This window comes from Trichechus manatus, unplaced genomic scaffold, assembly GCF_000243295.1.
Source record: "Trichechus manatus latirostris isolate Lorelei unplaced genomic scaffold, TriManLat1.0 scaffold00145, whole genome shotgun sequence".
NCBI classification, from domain to species: Eukaryota; Metazoa; Chordata; class Mammalia; order Sirenia; family Trichechidae; genus Trichechus; species Trichechus manatus.
Genome location: NW_004444081.1, coordinates 1,063,704 through 1,087,397, shown reverse-complemented (window position 1 = coordinate 1,087,397; position 23,694 = coordinate 1,063,704). Strand labels below are relative to the sequence as shown.

Below are 23,694 nucleotides of genomic sequence, written 5' to 3'. Positions count from 1 at the left end.
ATTTGTATCTAGGGCTATTTCTGGGGTTTCTATTCTGATTTATTCAGGCACTTATTTATGCATCAGTATAGTTTTACCTATTACAGCATTATAACATGTCTTTATATTTGGAAGGCTACCCCTCTGTCATCACTCATCTTTTCCAGAATTTCTTCTATTCTTGATTTTTTTCTCTTTCCATATTTACTTTAAAACAGTAATAACTAACATGTATTTGGTACTTACTAGGTACCAAGCACTGTACTCAGCCTTTTAAATGTATCAACTCACATAACTGTCATAATACTATGAGGTAGTTACTACTACTATTCCTATTTCTTTGAGAACAGGAAACTCAGGCACAGAGAGGTTAAGAAACCTGCCCAAGACCACACAGCCAGTGACTGCTATCAGAAACTGGTGTTGTTATATTCAATTTATAGAATGACATAGGGAGAATTAACATCTTTATGATGCTGAGGCTCCCAACCAAGATTATGGTATGCCTTTCCATTTGTTAAATCTTTTTTTTCATATACAACATATATACTTTTATTGTGATCACTCATAGGTAGTTTATCTGTTTTTAATTGTTATGATACATGGATTTTTTTCTTCTGCTACAACTTCTAATTGGTGGTGGTTGGAATACGTGAAAGCCATAGGTTCCTTTGTGTAATATTGGACCTAGTCTCTTTAATCAAATTTTTTATTAATTCTAGTAGCTTTCAGTTTATGCTGTTGGATTTTTCACGTAAATAATTAATACAAACAATATTAATTTTCACCTGTTCTTTTCTAATGCCCATACTTGTTTTTTCATGTTTATTGTTAAATAACAGATGATAAAAGACACTGTTGTCTCACTGCTGACTTTTAATGAGACTTGAGAATTGGAAATACTGGAATATTGTCCACACTGAGAATCGACTGGATGGCAATGGGTTTGGTTGGTTTGGTCCACACTAAGGGTCTATGGAAACCATGGTGGCATAGTGGTTAAGAGCTATGGCTGCTAACCAAAAGGTCAGCAGTTTGAATCTACCAAGTGCTCCTTGGAAACCCTATGGGGCAGTTCTACTCTGTCCTACATGGTCGCTATGAGTCAGAATCAACTGGATGGTGATGGGTTTGGTTTTTTTTTGAGGGTCTATAGAACTCAGTGCTAGAAATCCACACAGACACACAAACAAAAGCTTTTTAAGTCATTGTAAATTTATATTCTTTCAAATTTTTTTATGGGGGTGGTTACTTTTGTACTGAAGTTTTCTTTGGGGTCCCATTTGGTAGAATAAACAGCTGTACGATTAGGAAGTGTTCCCTGACAACCAATTTTAATGCTTCCTCATTTGACAACTTAAAACATCTTATTAATTTTCTGCTACAAAAGTAACACATGTTCCTTAAATAAAATTTAGAATCTGGAAAAGAATAGAAAAAATAAAATGCTTTTTTAAATGAATTTGCATGGGCCTAACAGGAGTGATCCAGTGACCACATGGTGTCTACCTGCCTCTCCATTCACAGCAGCAATGGCACTTACCTGGGTCCCCTGAGCTGTTGCTATTCCTCTCACTCTCTCCATCTTCCTGTCCATCTGCGTTCTGCTGTGTGTGCTGTAGGCTCAGCTTGTGGCAGACCTCAAAGGCCTGCCCCACCGTCCGGACAATTCGCATAGCCTGGCTCTGGGAAGGAGAAAGGAAAAGAACGAGTGAAGGCCATACAGACTCCCTGCAAAGACATGAGAAGGGTAGCGTGCGAGGGGATGTGCAGGGGGCATGTGGACAGAAACCCATGAAGCCAGCAAAGGAAAGAGATGGCAAGACCTAAGGTGCCCGTGTGCACATACTTGCCAAGAAGAGTGTGAAGACAGTTTCCCTTCCTGCAATACTCCAGAAAATGGAAACTGTCACAACATTTCTGAAACAATCAGTCAACTGAAAGAACAGACAGCAAATATATCAATTCTTGACTTGGCCCCAATTCCTCCTCCCAAGTTTAACAAAAGTAGTGGATGTGCTTCCGAATCCTTTGCCAACCGTTATGAAATGTTCAGTTGGCTCATCAAACTAAAAGGAACTTGGCCATCATTTTTTTTTTCTTTTTTTCCTGTTGCAAACTTTAGGTTTCTCTGGAGCTCCTGCAGGCCAAGGGCTGTGATGATACTGGGCTTAGAAGTCTGGCCTGAACAGTAGAGCCAACTGAAGCCCGTGGCAAAGACTTCTGGAACACCACTGGCAGCCAACTAAATCTAAAGTGAGCCTTTCCAGGACTCACTCTAAAGTGCTCACTTGGGTCTGCTCTGCGGCTACCTCCTTTCTTTTGTTTTGCTATTTAACCTATTTCTTTTACAACCCAAGAAGAAAGCTTGACCCTCCAATTTCAGTTGTCGTCAGGTTCATTCCAACCCATGGCGACCTCATGTGCATCAGAATAGAACTGTGTTTCATAGGGTTTTCAATGGCTGATTTTTCCTAAGTAGACCACCAGGTCTTTCTTCTAAGGTGCCTCTGGGTGAACTCAAACCTCCAACTTTTTGGTTAGCGGCCAAGTGCATTAACTGTTTGCACGACCCAGGGACTCCAGCTTGTCCATATCTCTTAATATTCTGCTATTTAACCAGGAGAGAAGGAGAGAAGACAAAGAAGCTCTGTTGCTGTATAGCATCTAAGGCAATGCAAGAAGATGTAAGGAAGAACCACATGGAAGTTTTGTAGGCCATGGTCTCAGTTAACTATAATTTGATGATCACCTAGCTTTCATTTTCTTTCAAGGATGGAAAATGAATTAAATGTAAAATAGAGTTGAAGAGTTCAGGTTGAGAAAGCCCAGAATGCTGCTGCTTCTATTCCAGTGGCTCCCAAACACCCCACCATAGCTCCAGTTTATTTAATTTTGCTGTCACCCTGTACCTGAGTCTAAGATTAATTACATTTTGGATGATCTGACTTCAGGGCAGCTGTAACCACCTGGTGACACCACAGAGTCCACCAATTATATTCAAAATCCCCAAGGAAACATCAGCAGTCAAGCAGAGCTTCTCATCAGCATGAAATAGCTGGTATTAGAATACTGAGCTGATGTAATTACAGACAAAGGCAAAGAATCCAATGTTTTGTTAAGCCTATGAGGCCTTGTTGAGAGTAGATGTATGATTCATTTATACTTTGCATAATACTGAAATTAGCTCATATTTCCCCATTACTAGCTTCATAAACCCCACTCCCAGGGGCTCCGGAACTTCATATATGGAACTACGCTGTAATCCATTATCTGCTAGATATAACTTCCAAAATTGCTACCCTTGCTATTTTCTCAAGACTGGCGTCACTTCTATGTTCCTACCTTTTATTTCAGGCAAGAGCATCCACGTTACTCTGAAAACGCATCTTGGCCAACCAATATCCACATCCCCATTTTAGATCTCAGTCTACTTTCACTCCTCCTGATATTCCTCAACTCCAAGTACTTCCTAGAAGTGATTTCTTACAGTTAGAACCTCTCTTAGCCGATTAAGCTAACTCCAGGGATGTTCTTACCTGATCTCTCACCCGGAGCATCCTGATGTCTCTAGGTGGTGAGAACCTCAAGGCAAGTGAAACAGGAAGAGATAGGTAACTTACTTGGGGTTCCCCATCACCCAGAGGTGGGTTAGAAACTAGAACTTCTGTCTCCTATGTCCAACCTTAACTTCCTCCCATTCTCAACCATGAGCTTGCAGTAACTGAGAGGCAACTGTCCTATCTTACAGGAAGTTGAGGAACTGTAGGCACCAGTCCTAAGCAAGAGGCCCTCACCCTTCTTCTAAAATATACACAAAGGTGTGATTTACAAGGCACAGTGCCTATTGAAACTGGTCCTAGTATAACCCAGCTTTCCATGTCTTCTTTGGTGACAAGTTGTTGCCCAGGTTAGGATGTGGAGCTATGAAGCTCCAATCTCAGGCTTCTCAAGCAGAAAAATCCACAAATAAGAAGACAATGCTCCACCCAAAAGTATCATTCTCGTGGCCTCTTTGGGTCTTTTTGTTGCTTATTCTCTTTATGAAAATAAGAGCAGACTGTCTACAGTTAATTTTTGGCAGCAAACCTCATTACTAGTGTCTTAGTTATCTTGTGATGCTGTAACAGAAATACCACAAGTGGATGGCTTTAACAAAGAGAAATTTATTCTCTTACAGTCTAGAAGGCTAGAAGTCCGAATTCAGGGTGCCAACTCCAGGGGTAGGCTTTCTCTCTTTGTCAGCTCTGGGGGAAGGTCCTTGTCATCAATCTTCCCTGGTCAAGGAGCTTCTCAGCACAGGGACCCCAGGTCCAAAGGATGCACTCTGCTCCTGGTACTACTTCCTTGGTGGTATGAGTTCCCGCTGTCTCTCTGCTCACTTCTCTCTTTTATTTCTCAAAAGAGATTGACTTAAAACACAACCTAATCTTGTAGATTGAATCTTGCTTCATTAACATAGCTGCCGATAATCCCACCTCATTAACATCACAGATGTTGGATTCACAACCCATAGGAAAATCACATCAGATGACAAAATGGTGGACAATCACACAATACTGAGAATAATGGCCTAGCCAAGTTGACAGATATTTCTGGGGAATACAATTCAATCCATGACAACTAGCAAACCTTAAATTCTGCCTACCAAGCAGAGCCAGTGTCCGTTATACACAGCCCTTCCCCCTCCCTGCTGCCCTGCCTTTTGGGAGTTTTGTTCTCTTAGGCATCTGTATCAGAAGCAGAAAAAATAAGTGTTTTGAGTTCTAGAAATAAAATACAGTCAGTCTAACTGATATGTAGAGATTAAGTAATTCCATGAGGTTATTTTATGTAAATTAACTCAGATATATCAAACTGAATAAATACATGATAAGACTAAGTTATTCTTTTCCTGACTCTATCATTTCCAGAATACAGACCCAGTTTTCCTCTTTAAAATACAAGGTGATACAGAAAACTCCAAAATCATTACTACGTCTGTTGCTATAAAATCTCAGGTTCTCCTAATGAGGACATGTTACAGAATCCACCATCTCTGTAAATCACAGACACTTTGCTTAACTAGCTTGAACAATGATACTAAAGATTTAAATGTTCCCAAAAAAGTGTCACTGAATCTATGGGATTAGACAGGTGTAAAGATAGATTTCTAAACTTATCTTTGGAAGGAAGCACTCGGACTTATGTAAGAAGATAGAGGTGGTGAGAAATGACTTTACAGAGGGTCTTCATTTCTTATGCATCACAAGATGACGATGGGTGATGTGATATGTATACTAGGACTGTGCATTTGAAGAACCTAGACTCTGGCTCAAATCTCTATTCTGCCACCTTTATCAAGGACAAAAGTATGGAACATACCCACCAGGCTCAGCCAACTACTTACCTGCCCAAAATGATCATAAGGAAGCAGACTGGTTTTAATGCTTAATATCTATGTGCACTCACCAGGTTTCATTTTGACATTTAGTATATTTACCAGGATTAGCAGTAGATTCTTACCTCTATCTGACTACCCTGTAAAGGTAGAAAATGCAAGCTTTAAGATTACTTGTCCTGCCTTTCATGTTGTTGTTAGGTTGTTAGGTGTCATTGAGTCGGTTCAGACTCATAGCCACCCTATGCACAACAGAACGAAACACTGCCCGGTCCTGCGCCATCCTCACAATTGTTGCTATGCTTGAGCCCATTGTTGCAGCCACTGTGTCAATCCATCTCTTTGAGGGTCTTCCTCTTCTTTGCTGACCCTCTGCCTTACCAAGCATGATGTCCTTCTCCAGGGACTGATCCCTCCTAATAACATATCCAAAGTATGTGAGATGTAGTCTCGCCATCCTTGCTTCTAAGGAGCATTCTGGTTGTACTTCTTCTATGTTGGAAATGTCAATTAAGCACACTGCTTCCTCAGACTCCATTTCCTTACTATGCTCCCTTTATTACAGTATTTCTATGTTGTATTTCTGTAACTTCAACTGAAAAAGCAAATCAGCAATGTCTCTACAGCCTCCCCTCTACCATACAGAGGAATACACATAAGAATAACATACATGACAGTACTTCCCATAGTACCTGGCATATAGTAAATGCTTTTATTTTGAATATGGAAAACAGTGTACCAAAAAGTAGTGAGGACAAAAAATAAAAAAGTAGTTAAGGAAGAGTTAGTGTTATGAGTTGAACTGTGTCCCCCAAAAATACGTGTTGTAAATCCTAACCTCTTTGCCTGTGGTTTCAATTCCATTTGGGAATGGGCTGTCTTTGTTATGTTAATGAGGTAGGATTAGTATAGGGTGTATCTTGAGTCAGTTTCTTTTGAGATAATAAAAGAGATTAAATAAGTGAACAGGGCAGAGAAGGGGGAAGAGACATGCCAAGTCACATGAAGACTGTCCAAGAGCAGAAGCTCAGAAGAGACAAGGACCTTCCTCCAGAGCTGACAGAGAGAGAAAGGCTTCCCCAAGAGCTGGCACTCTGAATTCAAACTTCTAGCTTGCTAAACCCTGAGAAAATAAATTTCTGTTTGTTAAAGCCACTCATTCTTGGTATTTCTGTTACAGCAGCACTAGATAACTAAGACAGAGTTATTTTATCAATAAGAGAAACACATAGATATTAAGAAAATCATCTCTTGTGTATATATGCACAACACATCAAAATGACTAATGCTATGATCTCCCTCCTCCAACACACCAGAGGAAAACTCTTGGGTCAAAGGATCTTTGGTCTGAGCTGGTATGATGGTTTCTATGAAAGAGGAAATTGTTGAATAAGTGTTCTAGATATGCTCATTCAGTGCTGACTAGTTTCATTTGAATTTATCTAAAATTTTGTTGTTGTTAGGTCCCGTCGAGTCCATTCTGACTCATAGCCACCCTACGTACAACAGAACAAAACACTGCCCAGTCCTCTGTCATCCTCACAATCATTGCTATGTTTAAGCCCATTGTTGCAGCCACTGTGTCAGTCCATCTCATTGAGAGTCTTCCTTTTTTTTGCTGACCCTCTACTTTACCAAGCATAATGTCCTTCTCCAGGGACTGGTCCCTCTGATAAGATGTCCAAAGTACATGTGATGAAGTCTCGCCATCTATGCTTCTAAGGAGCATTCTGGCTGTACTTCTTCCAAGACAGACTTCTTCGTTCTTCTGGCAGTCCACGGTATATTCAATATTCTTTGCCAACATCACGATTCAAAGGCATCAATTCTTCTTTGGTCTTCCTTAATCACTGTCTAGCTTTCACATATAAGGCAATTGAAAATATATGGCTTGGATCAGGTGCACCTTAGTCCTCAAAGTGACATCTTTGCTTTTTAACACTTTAAAGAGGTCTTTTGCAGCAGATTTGCCCAATGTAATACATCGTTTGATTTCTTGACTGCTGCTTTGATGGATGTTGATTGTGGATCCAAGTTAAATGAAATCCTTGACAACTTCAGACTTTTCTCTGTTTATCATGATGTTGCTTATTGGTCCAGTTGGGAGGATTTTTGTTTTCTTTATGTTGAGGTGTAACCCATACTGAAGGCTGGACTCTTGGATCTTCATGAGAGCAGTGTTTTAAGTCCTTTTTACTTTCAGTAAGCAAGACTGTGTAATCCACATAACACAGGTTGTTAATGAGTCTTTCTACAATCCTGATGCCACATTCTTCTTCATATAGTCTAGTTTCTTGGATTAGTTGCTCAGCATACTGATTGAATAAGTACGGCGAAAGGATACAACCCTGACGCACACCTTCCCTGACTTTAAACCATGCAGTATCCCATTGTTCTGTTTGAATGACTGCCTCGTGGTCTATGTACAGGTTCCTCATGAACACAGTTAAGTATTCTGGAATTCCCATTCTTCAAAATGTTATCCATAACTTGTCATGATCCACACAGTCCAATGCCTTTGCATAGTCAATAAAACACAAGTAACCATCTTTCTGGTATTCTCTGCTTTCAGCCAATATCCATCTGACATCAGCAATGATATTCCTCATTCCATGTCGTCTTCTGAACTCAGCTTGAACTTACGGTAGTTCCCTGTTGAAGTACTGCTGCAACCGCTTTTGAATGATCTTCAGCAAAATTTTACTTGTGTGTGGTATTAATGATATTGTTCGATAATTTCCACTTTCTGTCAGATCACTTTTCTTTGGAATGGGCACAAATATGGATCTCTTCCAGTCGGTTGGCCAGGTAGCTGTCTTCCAAATTTCTTGATATAGACGAGAAGCAGACCACCAAGTCTTTCTTCCTAGTCTGTCTTAACCTGGAAGCTCCGCTGAAACCTGTCTATCAAGAGTGACTGTGCTGGTGTTTGAAATACCGGTGGCATAGCTTCCAGCATCACAGCAATATGCAAACTACCACAGTACGACAAACTGACAGACACAAGAGGATCCAATACTTCACTCTTCTTTAATGTGAAGGCTATATTTTCATTCACAGTAAAAGAACACACTAGCAAATTTTATGCCAAGCCCTCTGCACTTGAATACATAATCAAGCTACCCTGCTATTTGCATGACAGAATGACTATACGCACTCAAAAGAACTGCACTTCCTATTTACCACTGTAGGGGCTAGAAGGGGCTGGACGGCTCCTAAATTCCACTCATAAGTGGCTATTTGAGTTCAGATAGCCCTTGACCATTTGGGCTCTCTTTCCTTCCTCAGTGAAAAATCTGCTTTTAGAGGATTTGATATAAGGACCTGTTAAACCAAAAAACCCAACCAGTTGCCATTGAGTTTATTCCAACTCATGATGACCCTATGGGTTGCAGAAGAGAATTGTACTCCATAGGGTTTTCAAGGCTGTGACCTTTCCAAAGCAGATCGCCAAGCCTTTCTTCCGAGGCACCTCTGAGTGGGTTCAAACCACCAACCCTTCAGTCAGCAGTAGAGTGTTTAACCACTTGTACCACCCAGGGGCTCCTTGTTAGGGGAACAATTACTTGAAGGTGGCCAACCTGCACCTGGCAAGGGCTGTCCCTCCCACTGCTAGTGCCATCTGCTCTGTGCACAGCCCTGCCAGCTCCAGCCTGCTGGATCCACCCCACTTGGTGACAATGCCTTCTAGCCTTCTAGGCACGGGAAAACTGGCTCAGCTTGCCACTCCAGGAATGCGAGAACCACACGCACTGGGGCTTAACAGTTAATAACCATGTCTGAACCCAAGAGGGAGCACTCTGACCAAGAGAAGCTTTAAAAAGCCCTTACAGAGGTTTTCAGGAACGCCGTTTCTTTAGGTCCCCGAGGTCACACTGAAGCAGCTGCTCACGTCTCATGACCACAAACAGGTCTTTGAAAATTAAAGTGGAGTTTTAAAGACGTGAAGGCAGCCAGCTACAAAGCACAGCGAACAAGTGGAATGTTGGCAAGACAGCCTCTGCCAGCTCCAGGATCTGGCCGCTCTCTGGAATGTACTAGACATTTTTTAAAAGCATCAGTATACTGCATTACTTCTGTAAAAATCCAGGTTAGTTTTACAAAGGCCCCTAAAAGTATTTGTCCACGTGGATCAAATCTTCCTGTCCAAAAGTCATTTTCTATTAGCAGCCCCAAAGCATTTGTGGGCTCTCAGTTGTCAAGATTAGGCTGGATATGGTTGCTTTGATGTTTTCAGAGCTGGGGAGGAATGACTAACCTCTGAGTGGCACACAGCCGCAGACGGACAACACTGAAGCTCACGGGAATGCCAATTACAGGCAATTTTGCAAATATAAGGCTTGAAAAGAAGCTGTCTTAGAACTGTATACCATGTACCCTCACAACTCACAGGGATGTTTCTTTAAACCATCTACTTATTCATGTTGACATAGCTCCCACCCCTGCTCCCCAGGGCATCCGTTGACCCATTGTAAAAGTAAAGATGCAATTCCCTTTAGCGTATCATATTATGGGTATCAACTGTATACCCATACCCACGAATTGCAGCTACAATCATGAAAAAGACACCAAATTCTCAGTGAGAGAGAGCTGCCAGAACGTCTAGTCTAAAGCAGTGTTAGCTTCAGGAAGATGGAAATCAAAGGTTTGCTTTCTCTACTTTAATCATGAGTTTACTTTCTGTTCTCATTCTAAGTGACTTTGTTGTTGGTCCTATGCTATATGCTATACATGTGTAAGGAATGCTTATTAGTCCCATTCTGCAGCTGGTTTAATAAATCACCTTGGGTACTGTTTGGAATTTCACTGTTCTGGAAAAAGCTCTCTCTAATTCACAAGTTATAAAGAGGATAAAGGAGCCATCTGATGAGCAAGGAGAGTGAAGAGTGTAAGCGCAAAATGCAAGGTGCAGATGAAGATGCAGAGGAGGAGGATGATATGACGGTATGATGAGGAAGAAGAGAAGAGGGTGAGCCTATTTCCTACAAGCCAGGCTCTCTATTACCCTACCAGCTCTCTAGTCCATACATTTTTTTTTTTCTCTCTTGATCTTCTTGGCACTTGAGACTTGTCTGCCAAGGGCTTCTGAATTTCAGGGAACTAAAGTCCAAGAAGCCAGTTCCAGGTTTACAAGTCTTCTCACCTATCACAGCAATAAAGTGCAGTGCCCTTATCTTGAGCTCAACAAAAACAGAACTGAAGGTCATGTCTGTTTAATGTGCTTTTGTTTTGAACCTTAGCAAAGGATTTCACTTATGTTAAATGACTGCAGGCTACAGAATTTGCAATGCTGACATGTGACAATATATTTACTTTTAGACTTCTACCATGGACTGCCAAAAGAACAAACGAGTCTGTCTTGGAAGACATACAACCAGAATGCTCCGTAGAAGCAAGGACAGCGAGATCACATCTTACATATTTTGGACATGTTGTCAGGAGGGACCAGTCCCTGGAGAAGGACATCATGCTTGGTAAAGTAGAGGGTCAGAGAAAAAGAGGAAGACCCTCAATGATATGGACTGACACTGTGGCTGCAACAATGGGCTCAAGCATAACAACGATTGTGAGCATGGTGCAGGACCGGGCAGTGTTTCGTTCTGTGGTGCACAGGGTTGCTATGAGTTGGAACTGACTGGATGGCACCTAACAACAACAACAACAATACACACAAAGGTCCAAGGTACTCAGGCTCTGGAATGGTACAAGGCCTGGCTTTCTGTCCCGCAGATTATTTAATGGTCTTGACCATATAATTTGATCAAAGCAATGCCTTGGAATATAGCCAGTACAGAGACAGCTTAGTTTCAAAGTGGGTATGACTTTCAACATTGACAGGAGAGAGTGCATATTAAAATTTCAATAGGCTCTTGTTTCTTTCCTTCTGCTCTCCTAGTCCAAGAAACACAGTACCAGAGACTTACATGAGTGCTGTAAGTCACCAGCCGGGTGACCTTGGGTAAGTTAATTCACCATTCCAGGTACTGATTTCCTCATCCATAAAGAGAGTGGTTTGGATTAGATGAGGTCTGAGATCTATGGTTTCTGTCTGTATTTCAACTTCCCAACCCAAGCCCACTCCAATATTAAAGGTAAAAACAAACAAACACACACCAAAAAAGAAAAGCAGGTTATTTCCCTAAATTTAGGACCAAGCCTAACCTGGAAAGTAATTATTCCTCAGCACCTGACTGTCATCATCATTTAAAATCCATTGCAAAATTTAAAGGACAGTTATATAGCTCAGTTGTGGCCCCCAGTCTGATGTTGACAGCATTACAGGAGAAAATGATTTCTCCTAACCCAAACCTCTTGCGTGCCTAGTGCAGGCAAAATGATTTCAAGGAGCTGCCCGTGAAGATAATAGAGAGGTTCCTGCTGCTCTTGTTAATCACCAACACTTCATGCACTGATGTGCTAATAAGTACAGAGTGACAGTCACTCTTAATCAGGGCAGACAGCCATATCCTCCTTGGGGCTGAGAGAAAATGGCAGGAGAGTGACATCTACTCCACAGGGGAGGTCAAGACACCACCATGTAAAGTATCACTAAAGAGCCTTTACAAGAAGCAAGAGACCTTGCAAATGAACACTATTATTAGATCTTCTGAAGAGGGGAAACGAGGAATGCCCGTGTTACTGGGAAGTGTCTACACTGGATGTTCCCGGTGAGGGAAAGACCCACCCCCACCTTTCCTTTCTGTTCTGAATAGGTGCTGGGATCCCTATGCCACAATGCTGGGAATCCTTTCCAGCCACATAGAATTTGTTCCCTAAAGATCAGATCAGTTTGCATACAACAATGAACCTTCCTGAGATGCCCTTCATCTGATTTGGTGGTTGGAGAAACTAGAGTCCAGAAAGGCTCATGCGTCTTTTAATACAACTTTCCTGTAATGGAGTTTAGTTGCAAAAACCCTGGACTGGGAAGCAGGGAGTTGGTTCTAATCTCAGTGGCATTATTGATTCACTGGGTCACCAAGATCAATTTATTTCTCTAGGCCCCTTCTTTCTCCAACTAATAAAATGGAGTTAAGATTAACCATACACAAATATTATGAGGGAAAAAAAGGAAAATCTATGTCAAAGTGATTTGGGCTAACAGAGTTAGGAGCTCTTCATAACCAAGTAATGATTACTGTAGAACCCAGTTACAATACAGGGAGAATAAGAATGCTCCTCAGTTATGTAACTTCCTGATGATCCAGAGAAGATGGTATAATAGGAGTGGTTAAGAATGTGAGCTCTGGAGTCACACTTTCTGGGTTCAGTTATGACTCCACCACTTACTATGAGTCCTTGGGTAAGTTGTGTACCCAAAGCCTCTGTTTCCTCATCTATAATATGAAGAGCATACTAGTACTCACCTCACAGGGCTACTGTGGAAACGAAGTAAGGTAATTCATATAAAGAGCTTAGAATAGTCTCAGGTACCAGTAAGTAGTCAAAAAAGGTAAGATATTATTATTTGACTTAATATAAAGCTAAAACTGAGATAGTCAAGAGTAGTAGATGAGTAACAGGTACTACATCATCTTCCTCCAGTATTTTACTATGTAGCATCTGGTTAAAGCCCAACTTAAAAAAATTCAGCTCTAGATTAAAGTCCCCAGGATGAGAACCACATATTTGTAGGTGACTAAAGGAAGATCCTTAGGTATAGAAAAATAACTGGGTTGGGAGCAAGGTATAGAGAGGCCCTCTACCAGAAAAGTTGAGATACCTGACTCATATTCTCAACCATCAGAAGAGACAGAAGAGATAGCCCCACTCCCTATGATGAATTGTGGGGTAAGGATGACACCAACATTACAGGCCTGTCATAACAAATGTGCCATGACATGGTGTGACATGCAACAGCAATAATCAAAGCCCTGACACAGCGAGGAGCACATACAAGGTATTTCACATTATGGTCAGTTGCAGGGCTCTGGAGAACATCCAGGTCTCCTAGCTTCCCATCCAGAGATTTGCCTATTCACCTCCAGCAATCCAAACACTTCCCTGCAAGACACATTTCCTCAGGGTCCATATCTCGCCCACTATCTACAGCCCTTTCCCCTTCGCCTCTTAAATATTCCTATGCCTTGCCAATTAAGCCTCCTTCCCAAGCTATTATCTCCCAAAACCAGAAGTGCTTTACAAAAAAGTAAATCACCATATTTGGAGGCTAACCAGGATGGTGTGCAAAACCCTCCCGGACATGTTCTCCACCCCTCCCCAGTTTTGCTTCCTTTGTGAACAATTCACTTCTCTTTCCTGGCTTGGAAACTGGCCCTCCCACCTATAGTTCAGCAGGAACAGGGCTCACAGTCTGGGCTGTCTGGAAACAATTCCCTCAGCTGCGTGGCCACAGGCCAGCAAACGGCCTGAGAACCAACTCTACGAAGAGCTGCAGTCTCAGTAGGAAAGGGTGAAAGGGATACAGAAAATGGAAGGTGCAGAACTATCTCTGAGAACTATGGAACTTGGAAAACAATGATAGGACAGGGAACCAGAGGGCTATTCCTATTCATAGGGCAATAAAAACTTGAATCTGTCCTTACTTCATCAAGGTCAAAGTTTCAGGTGGGCATTGTTCTTAGACTCAGGTTTTGGCAGAAGAACTGGATGCCCCCACTGTGTTTGTATCGCTACACTAGATCCAGTGGCAAAGCAACGATAATATAATGGTCCTCTTTATCTAGGTTTCCTGCTAAAGAAGTCTTTTGTTCTGTGTGTCTGCCTGGTTCTAGCCAGTGCCTATTCATGTGACCTTTGGCAAGTCATTTAATCTCTCTGAGCCTCAATTTACTCATCTGTAAAACTGAGGGTGAAAATTACCTGTCTTGCCTTCTTCACATGGGTGTTATAGTGGTCCAGTAGAATTAAATATTAAAGCACTTGGTAAACAGTAAAGTGTTATTTGTAACTCTAATAAATTCCAAGGTCCACACGGTCCAGTCTCTACGAAACTAAAGTCAAAGAAATTCAGTCAAGCATTCAAAAAGAATGAAGAAGGGATTCCAATCTTTAGTAGCATCTGTCAAAGAACATTACAGATGATGAAATTCCTAGCTCTCGGGAACACTAAGTATTTCCTTTTTTCTCCTTCCCAGCCCCCCTCCACCTCAAAGCTATATGAGACTTTCATTCTCGGAAACCCCAAACTCTTTCATCTCCAGCCCTTGCGGCTTTTCTTTCTCTCTCTCCCTACACCCCTTTCTCTCAGTCCTTTAATATGCGATCAACTTAGTCTCCCTTACAATTTTAATTTTTCTCTCCACTTTCCTATTACCTAGGAGTAGAAGCTAGCAACTTACTCTTTTTCGTGTGCCTGACCCTCCCGCTCTAGCTCTTTCCATCTAATTCCATGATTTCCAGTTAAAATGCCTGAAAACAAGGTGGGTAAGGGGATACAGCCTCTAAAAGGAAGAGGCCTACTTAGCAAAGTATAATCTCTCTGTGGGGTTAGGATGGGGAACAGGACATATACATTGGTAAATCTCAACCTTACCATGTATTATTCTTATTATCTCCATTTGACAAGGTATCTGCAAATCTATTAAGGATGCTGTAGGGCATAAGATGCAACATAGCATCAGGAGATCAGAAGAGAAGAACGCAGGAAGGGGTGTGGAAGTAGTCCTCATAGGAAGCCAGGCTTAATGGTTTCTCTCTAGGATGGTAGAGCTGTTTAAGGGGCCTTGCTGTTGTTGTTAGTTGATTCCCACTCATGGCGACCCCATGGGTGCAGAATAAAACCACTCCATAGGGTTCTCAAGGCTGTGACTTTTTGGAACCAGATCGCTAGGTCTGTCTTCCAAGGCACCTCTGGGTGGGTTTGAACCACAAACCTTTCAGCTAGTAGCTGAGCACTTACCATAATGATTTGCACAACCTAGAGACTCCAGAAGGGCCCTCAGAGGTATAAATATAGTATTTCCCAAAATTTCTTGGGCAGAAAAATAGTTCCCAGTATGTTAACACATACTACATGGGGGAAAAAATGGAAATGGTTTCATGGCCAAATCAGTCTGGGAAATGCTAGGCTAAACAAAGCTAAAAGAATTTCTTCAACTTCGAGACTTCTCAGCAACTTAGGTAGTAGTTTTAACATGGAACACTGTGGGTGATAAATGTTTTGCAGAATATATTTTAGGAAATGCTGATTTTGACCATCCTCCTCATTGGATAGACAAGGAAGCTTCCTTTAAAAAAAACCAAACCCAAAAAAACCAAACCCTTCGCTGTCGAGTTGATTCAGACTCACAGTGACCCTAGAGGACAGAGTAGAACTGCTCCACAGGGTTTCCAAGGAGCGGTTGGTAGGTTTGAACTGCCAACTTTCTGGTTAGCAGACAAACACTTTAACCATTGAGCCACCAGGGATCCAACTATTAGAGAAGTTAAAAAACACAAAATAAACCAAACCCACTGCTGTCAAGTCAATTCCGACTCATAGCAACCCTATAGAAGACAGCAGAACTGCCCCATAGGTAAATCTTTACGGAAGCAGACTGCCACATTTTTCTCCCTTGGAGCGGCTGGTGGGCTCGAAACACCGACCTTTTGGTTACTGGCTGAGTGCTTAACCACTACACCACCAGGGCTCCTTATTAGAGGATTAGTGACCCACATAACATCACTCAGGGTTGCAGTGCAGAGACATGGCTGGATTCCAGGTTTCCTCACCCACGATGGTTTTGTGTGATAGACTTCTAGATGGAGAAGAAGAATGCCTCTACAGAGGTGCAAAAGTTGCATTTACTCCAGCATCAAGGTTATCATACCAAAATACCATAGTATACCTAAATAGTCACCTATGACAACCAATATTACATGCCAAGTCTAAACCAAATTCCAGTAGTCATGATTTGTAGCCCACTGTCTTAGTTATCTAGTGCTGCTATAATAGAAATACCACAAGCATGTGGCTTTCACAAAGAGAAATTTATTCTCTCACAGTCTAGCGGGCTAGAAGTCCAAATTCAGAGTGCCAGCTCCAAGGGAAGGCTTTCTCTCTCTGTTCGGCTCTGGGAGAAAGTCCTTGTCATCAATCTTTCCCTTCTCAGCACAGGGACCCTGGGTCCAAAGGACACGCTCTGCTCCCAGCGCTGCTTTCTTGGTGGTATGAGGTCCCCCTGTCTCTCTGCTTGCTTCTCTCTTTTTTATTTCAAAAGATATTGATTCAAGATACAACTTAATCTTGTAGATTGAGTTCTGCCTCATTAACATAACTGCCTCTAATCCTGCCTCTAACATCATAGAGGTAGGATTTACAACACAAAGGAAAATCACATCAGATGTCCAATGGTGGATAATCACACAATACTGGGAATCATGGCCTAGCCAAGTTGACACACGTTTTGGGGGGACACAATTTAATCCATAACACCCATTGATCATATACAGAATTTCGACAAAGATCACCTTAATAAATGGCAATGATTCTCTTCTACCACATTTTAAGGTAAGCATCACTCCTGGTGCTGTCTACCTGCTCCCATTCCAGAGCTCTTATCCAATGGTGATACCTCTCCAATCGTCCACGCATAGCTAAGTATAAAGCTCAGATGAAACGAAAAGGGAATTTCATTATATAGGAGCAGTAACAGACTACTGAGATAGTTCCTCATGTCTAGCATTAAAATAACCAGGTCCAAACTTTGCCTGTGTATCAACAGGGACTTGGGGGTGCCCTAGGTCCATCAGAGAAAAATGAAGGATGACCAGTGACTGCCCGTTTACCTTCTTCTTGGATTTAAAGACGTTACACCTGAAGATATTGCTGGCACCATCTCGAGCAATATAGCTGAAGATCTTCAAGTCTTGGGAATCATGAGAGACATAAAAGATCCTAGAGGAAGAGAAACAGAAAAATGCACTGAAAATGGCATTAGTTTGAAATCTCCAACAAGGAAACTTCTGTTTAAGAACACCCTGAAGACAAAGTTCACGAAAGCCTACTGTAAGAGTAAGGCTTTTTCCCCAGGGGATCAAAAAGCCACAGTGAAGGAAGCACTTTCAATAGGCTCCATAAACAATGAAACTACCCCAAAGTGACTTCCACATTTGGAAGAGTGGGCATGGATAGGAGATGGAACCCAGACTATCAGTCATCTCCTGAGGCAGCAAACCTGTTCTGGTAACTTATGCGTTAAGAAGCAGAAATGGTTCCCATCCTTCCAAAAACAACAACATTCAACTCCTGGTGACCCCATGTGTTTCAGAGTAGAACTACACTCAGCTGGGTTTTCGCGGCTGTGACTTTTTGGAAGCAGATCACCAGCCCTTTCTTCAGAGCTGCTTCTGGTGGGTTCGAACGGCCAACTTTTTGGTTAGTAGCCCAGAGTTTAACCATTTGCACCAACCAGGGACTCCATACTCATCCTTACTTATCAGAGTAGTAAATCTGCATCAAATCCAAGGAAATGTGGACAAGTTTCCTAATACCTGTTCCAGTTATCCCCAAAAGAGGAGACCTGGAGAACCATCAATGCTAATCATGTTGGGAGACACTAAGACACACTGTTTCATTGCCATAGGTCCCTTGGTGATAATGACCCCATTCCCTTTGTCCTTCTATCAGGACCACAGCTTCCACGTATTCATTCTGTCATTCAACCAATCCTAAAACCAGCTGCCGTCGAATAGATTCCAACTCATGGCGACTCCATGAGTGTCAGAGTATAACAGTGCTCCACAGGGTTTTCAATGGCTGATTTTTCAGAAATAGATTGCCAAGCGTTTCTTCTGAGGCACGTCTGGGTGGATTCAAACCTCCAACCTTTTGGTGAGCAGCTGAGCAGGTTAATTATTTGCAGGGATTCCTACTGAGTACATATTGTGGACCAGGCACTACCCAGGAGGAGCTGGAGATACAGCCGGGACAGGACAGACAAAGGCCCTGAGATCATGGAACTTACATGTAGGGTTGTCAATAAACAAACAGAAAATCAGTGCTATGAAGAAAATTAAGGCCAAGTAAGGAGATAGAGCATGATGGGGGTGCTACTATAGATAGAGTGGTCAGGGAAGGCTCACAGAGAAGCAGGGACCTGAATGATGTGTGGCAGCTGGTCATGGAGACACCTGGGCAAAAGCACTCCAGGAAGTCCCAACAGCAAACTTAAATTTCCCGAGGGAGGAGGGTGCTTGAAGCATTCAAGAAACAGCCAGAAGGTCAGCGTAGCTAGAGTGGACTGAGTGTGGTCAGCCTCAGGGTCAGAAAAGCAGCCACAGACCAGAACACAGTAGATCTTTAAGGCCATGGTTTTTATTCCAAATGAATGAGGCTTTAGAGCAGAGGACTGACTCACTTAGGCCTTAAACTAAAGGATCACTCTGGTCACTGGGGTGAGGGTAGCAAGTGAGGGCAAGGGTAGAAAGAAAAGCAAAGGGAAAAACTGGGTAAATGGGAAAAATTATAAGCCAGATGCCAGTGTCTGACTCTAAGGGGACCTAGGACACGACACCACCAGAATGCCAGGTCTAACTGCTATTGGCATGGGGTGAGAGTGTGGGGTACACGGGAGGTGCATGGGTAGAATTAGTTTTGTGTGACCCAGGGAGAACCCTGCCCTTGATAAAACATCCCTTGGGCCACGTCATTTCCACAAAACATCTTCTCAATCATGTTGGTAACTTTCGTCCAAGAATTTAACAGGCCTGCTTTGTTTTAGGGTAAGTTAGGGCTGTGTATAGAAAGAGAATGGGATACAGGTAGTCCCCGACTTACGATGTATTCGAGATAAGACAAACCGTACTTATGACCATTCCCTTTTTTTTTTTTTTTTTTTTTGGTATACCTTATCGTTAGTAACATGTTCTACATACAATGTTGCAGCATGTAATTTGCTGATGATGTTATCACTCTCAAATGTTCACTCGCAGATGTTCAATTTTATGATTTACTGTTCAAAACACTGCCATACAGATTTTATTTTCTAAACTAAATCAGGGGCTTCTGTTGCTTGAAAACATGCAACGGAAGGCATACTCACTTTGCTTCTGTCAATAGGCAGGTTTGAGAAGCAGTGAGATGTCACCACAAAATAGATAAAGAAAAAAAATCACCAAAGGACAAATACTGTATGAGACCACTATTGTAAAAACTCACGAAAAGGTTTATACACAGAAAGGAACATTGTGAAGGGAAAGACAGTACACATTATAAGGGAAATGAGCACAACCTGACCAAGGCAAAGTCATAGAAAACTTCAGAGACACATCCAAACACTTTGAGTGGCCGAGGTACTGGGCTGAGTGCTGGGGACCATGGTATTGGGGGACATCTGGGTCAACTGGCATAACATAGTTCAAAAAGAAAATGGCCTACATCTGCCTTTGGGGAGTAGCATCTGAAGTCTTAAAGGCCTGTAAGCAGCCATCTAAGATACATCTACTGGCCTCATCCTGTCCGGAGCAAAGGAAAATGAAGAGAACCAAAGACACGTGGGAAATGTTAGTCCAAAGGACTAATGGACCACAAGTACCACAGCCTCCACCAGCCTGAGCCCAAAAGTACTAGATGGTGCCCGGCTACCACCACAGACCTCTCTGACAGGGATCACAATAGAGGGTCCCGGACAGAGCAGGAGAAAAATGTAGAACAACATTCAAATTCACAAAAAAGAAAAAAAAAAAAAAAACAAGACTTACTGGCATGACAGAGACTGGAGGAACCCCGAGACTATGGCCCCCAGACACCCTTTTAACTCAGAACTGAAGTCACTCCTTTGGCCTTCAGCCAAAGATTACACAGGTCTATACGACAAACAATGACACACATGGGGAACATCCTTCTTAGATTAATCATGTAAATGAGACCAAATGGGCAAAACCTGCCCAAAACAAACACAGGAGTGGACAAGAAAATAGGACGAATGGCAATGGGGAACCTGGAGTGGAGAAGGGGAGAATTTTGATTCATGGCGGGGATTGCAACCAGTGTCACAAAACAATTTGTGTATAAATTGTTGAATGAGAAACTAATTTGCTCTGTAAACTTTCACCTAAAGCACACACACCCAAAAGCAGAGATTGCTAAAAAAAAAAAAAAAAAAGGGACCATACAGACAACTCTCAATAATTTTCTGACTAGAAACGCCATTCTCATTTCCAGGGATAATCCAGATGATCCAGAACTTTCTACAAGTGTAGTTATTTCCACAACTGACAAAATACCAATGTTGTCCAACTCTTTCTTCATCATCAGAGTAATTACAATGATTTGTGTATTTTTTAATGTATTATGAATATATTAATATATATCTGTAAGTCAGTACAACTTGACCACGGCAAAACCATACAAGCTTCCTAGACACATCCAAATACCTTGAGGGACTGAGGGCTGGGGACCATGGTCTTGTGGGACATCTAGATCAATTGGCATAACATAGTTTATAAAGAAAATGTTCTACATTCTACTTTGGTGAGTAACGTCTGTGTCTTAAAAGCTTGCGAGGAGTCATCTAAGATACACCTATTGGTCCCATCCCATCCGGAGCAAAGGAGAATGAAGGAAACCAAATATACAAGGAAAACATTAGCCCAAAAGACTAAAGGACCACGTGAACCAGAGACTCCACCAGCCTGAGGCCAGAACTAGATGGTGCCCGGCTACCACCAGCTACTGCCCCAACAGGGATCACAACAGACAGTTCCAGACAGAGCAGGAGAAAAACGTAGAACAGAATTCGAATTCAGGAAAAAAGACCAGACTTACTGGTCTGACGAGACTGGAGGAATCTCTAAGACTACGGCCTCCAGACACCCTGCTAACTCAGAACTGAAGCCACTCCCGAAGTCCACTTTTCAGGCAAAGATTAGACCTGCCTATAAAACAAACAATAACATACGAGAGGAATGTGCTTTTAAGCTCTATCAAGTATACAAGACCAAATGGGCAACACCTGACCAAAAGCAAAGATGAGAAGGCAGGAAGGGACAGGAAACCTGGATGAATGAACACAGGGAACCCCGGGGGAAAAAGAGAAAGAGGGAGAGTGCTGACACACTGAGAGGTTTGCAACCAATGTCACAAAACAATGTGTATATAAATTGTTGAATGAGAGACTAATTTGCTATGTAAACTTCCACTTAAAACACAAAACAATATACATATATATCTTTAACTTTATACATAATGTTTCCAACCCTCAAAGACAAAGACTGGATTTATCAAGTTACAGATAATAAAAGGCAATAATAATGAAAACTAAAAAAAAAAAAAGAGGTATTCGACTTACGTCAGAATCAACTTAATGATGGAGTCGCCAGAACTGAACCCCATCATAAGTCGGGGACTACCTGTATACAGTTAATGTCTACAACTCTACCATTTACTAGCAAGGTAAGCTAGGTAAACCCTCAGCAGCTCAGTTTTGTTATCTGTGAAATGGGACTATTAATATTAACACCTTGTAGGGTTAATGGGAAGATGAAATGAGACAATTAGTAAAGTGCCTTTTTATTTCTCCTTATGTATATAGCCTCTAAACAGGCTAGTATCTGAGGAGCCCAGGAAGTCTGGGACGTTCAAAAGAAATGTGGGCAGAGAGAACAACAGTGGGAAGAAACCAAAGTTCACCTTGGAGACCACATTTTTTCTGCTAAACTGTTGTTATTTGCTGTCCAGTCAATTCCAACTCATGGTGACCCCATATGTGCTGAGTAGAACTGCTCCATAGGGTTTTCAAGGTTGTGACCTTTCAGAAGCAGATCACCAAGCCTAACTTCTGAAGCTCCTCTGGGTGTGTCTGAACCATCAACCCTTTGGCTAGTAACAATTTATGCCATCCAGGGACTCCACTAGAAGTCATTTCATTACATCTAATATATCTACTAATTCTAAGTAATCCTGAAATAGTTGTTGTTCTGTTTGTTTAGTGTGGTTTTAAGAACACTATTGTTGTTGTTAGTCGAATCCATTCCGACTCACAGTGACACCATGTACAACAGGTCCTGCACTATCCTCACAATTGTTGCTATGTTTGAGCCCACGGTTGCAGTCACTGTGTCAAACCATCTCACTGAGGGTCTTCCGCTCTTTCACTGACCCTCTACCTTACCAAGCATGATGTTCTTCTCCAGGGACGGGTCCCTCCCGATAACATGTCCAAACTACGTGAGACGAAGTCTCACCATCCTTGCTTCTAAGGAGCATTCTAGCCGTACTTCTTCCAAGACAGATTTGTTCATTCTTCTGGCAGTCCATGGTATACTCAATATTCTTTGCCAAGACCATAATTCAAACACATCAATTCTCCTCTGGTCTTCCTTATTTATTGTCCAGCTTTTGCATGCTTATGAGGCAACTGAAAATACCCTGGCTTGGGTCAGGCACACCTTAGTCCTCACAGTGACATCTTTGCTTTTCAACACTTTAAAAAGTCTTTTGCGGCAGATGTGCCCAATGCAATACGTCATTTGATTTCTTGACTGCTGCTTCCATGGGCATTGATTTGTGGATCCACATAAAATGAAATCCATGACAACTTCAAACTTTTCTCCATCTATCATGATTTTTATTTTCTTTATGTTGAGGTGTAATCCATACTGAAGGCTGTGTCTTTGATCTGCATCAGTTAAGTGCTTCAAGTCCTCTTCACTTACTGCAAGAAAGGTTTTGTCACATCGCACATTAATAGTGAGTCTTTGTCCAATCCTGATGCTGCGTTCTTCTTCATATAGTCCAGTTTCTCAGATTATGTGCTCAGCATATGGATTGAACAAATATGGCAAAAGGATACAAACCCTGATGCACACCGTCCCTGATTTTAAACCACACAGTATCCCCTTGTTCAGTTCGAAAACCTGCCTCTTGGTCTATGCACAGGTTGCGCATGAGCACAATTAAGTGTTCTGGAATTCCCATTCTTCAAAATGTTATCCATAATTTGTTATGATCCACACAGCCGAAAGCCTTCGCATAGTCAATAAAACACAGGTAAACATCTTTCTGGTATTCTCTGCCTTCAGCCAAGATCCATTTGACATCAGCAATGATATCCCTCATTCCATGTCCTCTTCTGAATCTGGCTTGAATTTCTGACAGTTCCCTGTCAATGTACTGCTGCAACTGTCTTTTTTAACTATCTTCAGCAAAATTTTACTTGCATGTAATATTAATGATATTGTTTGATAATTTCTGCATTCTGTTGGATTACCTTTCTTCGGAATGGGCAAAATACGGATCTTTTCCAGTTGGTTGGCCAGAAAGCTGTCTTTCAAATTTCTTGGAATAGATGAGTGAGTGCTTCCAGCGCTGCATCTGTTTGTGAAACATCTCTATTGGTATTTTGTCAATTACTGCAGCACTGTTTTTCGCCAATGCCTTCAGTGCATCTTGG

The 23,694-nt window shown here is 41.9% G+C and overlaps 1 protein-coding gene across 1 annotated transcript in view; it reads right to left on the bottom strand.

Moving 5' to 3' along the window:
* The window catches only part of CUNH1orf226 (chromosome unknown C1orf226 homolog), a 429,537-nt gene that overhangs the window by 45,608 nt on the left and 360,235 nt on the right, over nucleotides 1-23,694 (bottom strand). Inside the window, exons 5-6 of the mRNA XM_004385750.2 lie at nucleotides 17,090-17,198; nucleotides 1,523-1,664 (exon numbers count right to left, since the gene is read on the bottom strand). Of these exons, the coding sequence (XP_004385807.2) occupies nucleotides 1,523-1,664; nucleotides 17,090-17,198 (251 nt within the window). The remainder of the gene's footprint in view (nucleotides 1-1,522; nucleotides 1,665-17,089; nucleotides 17,199-23,694) is intronic.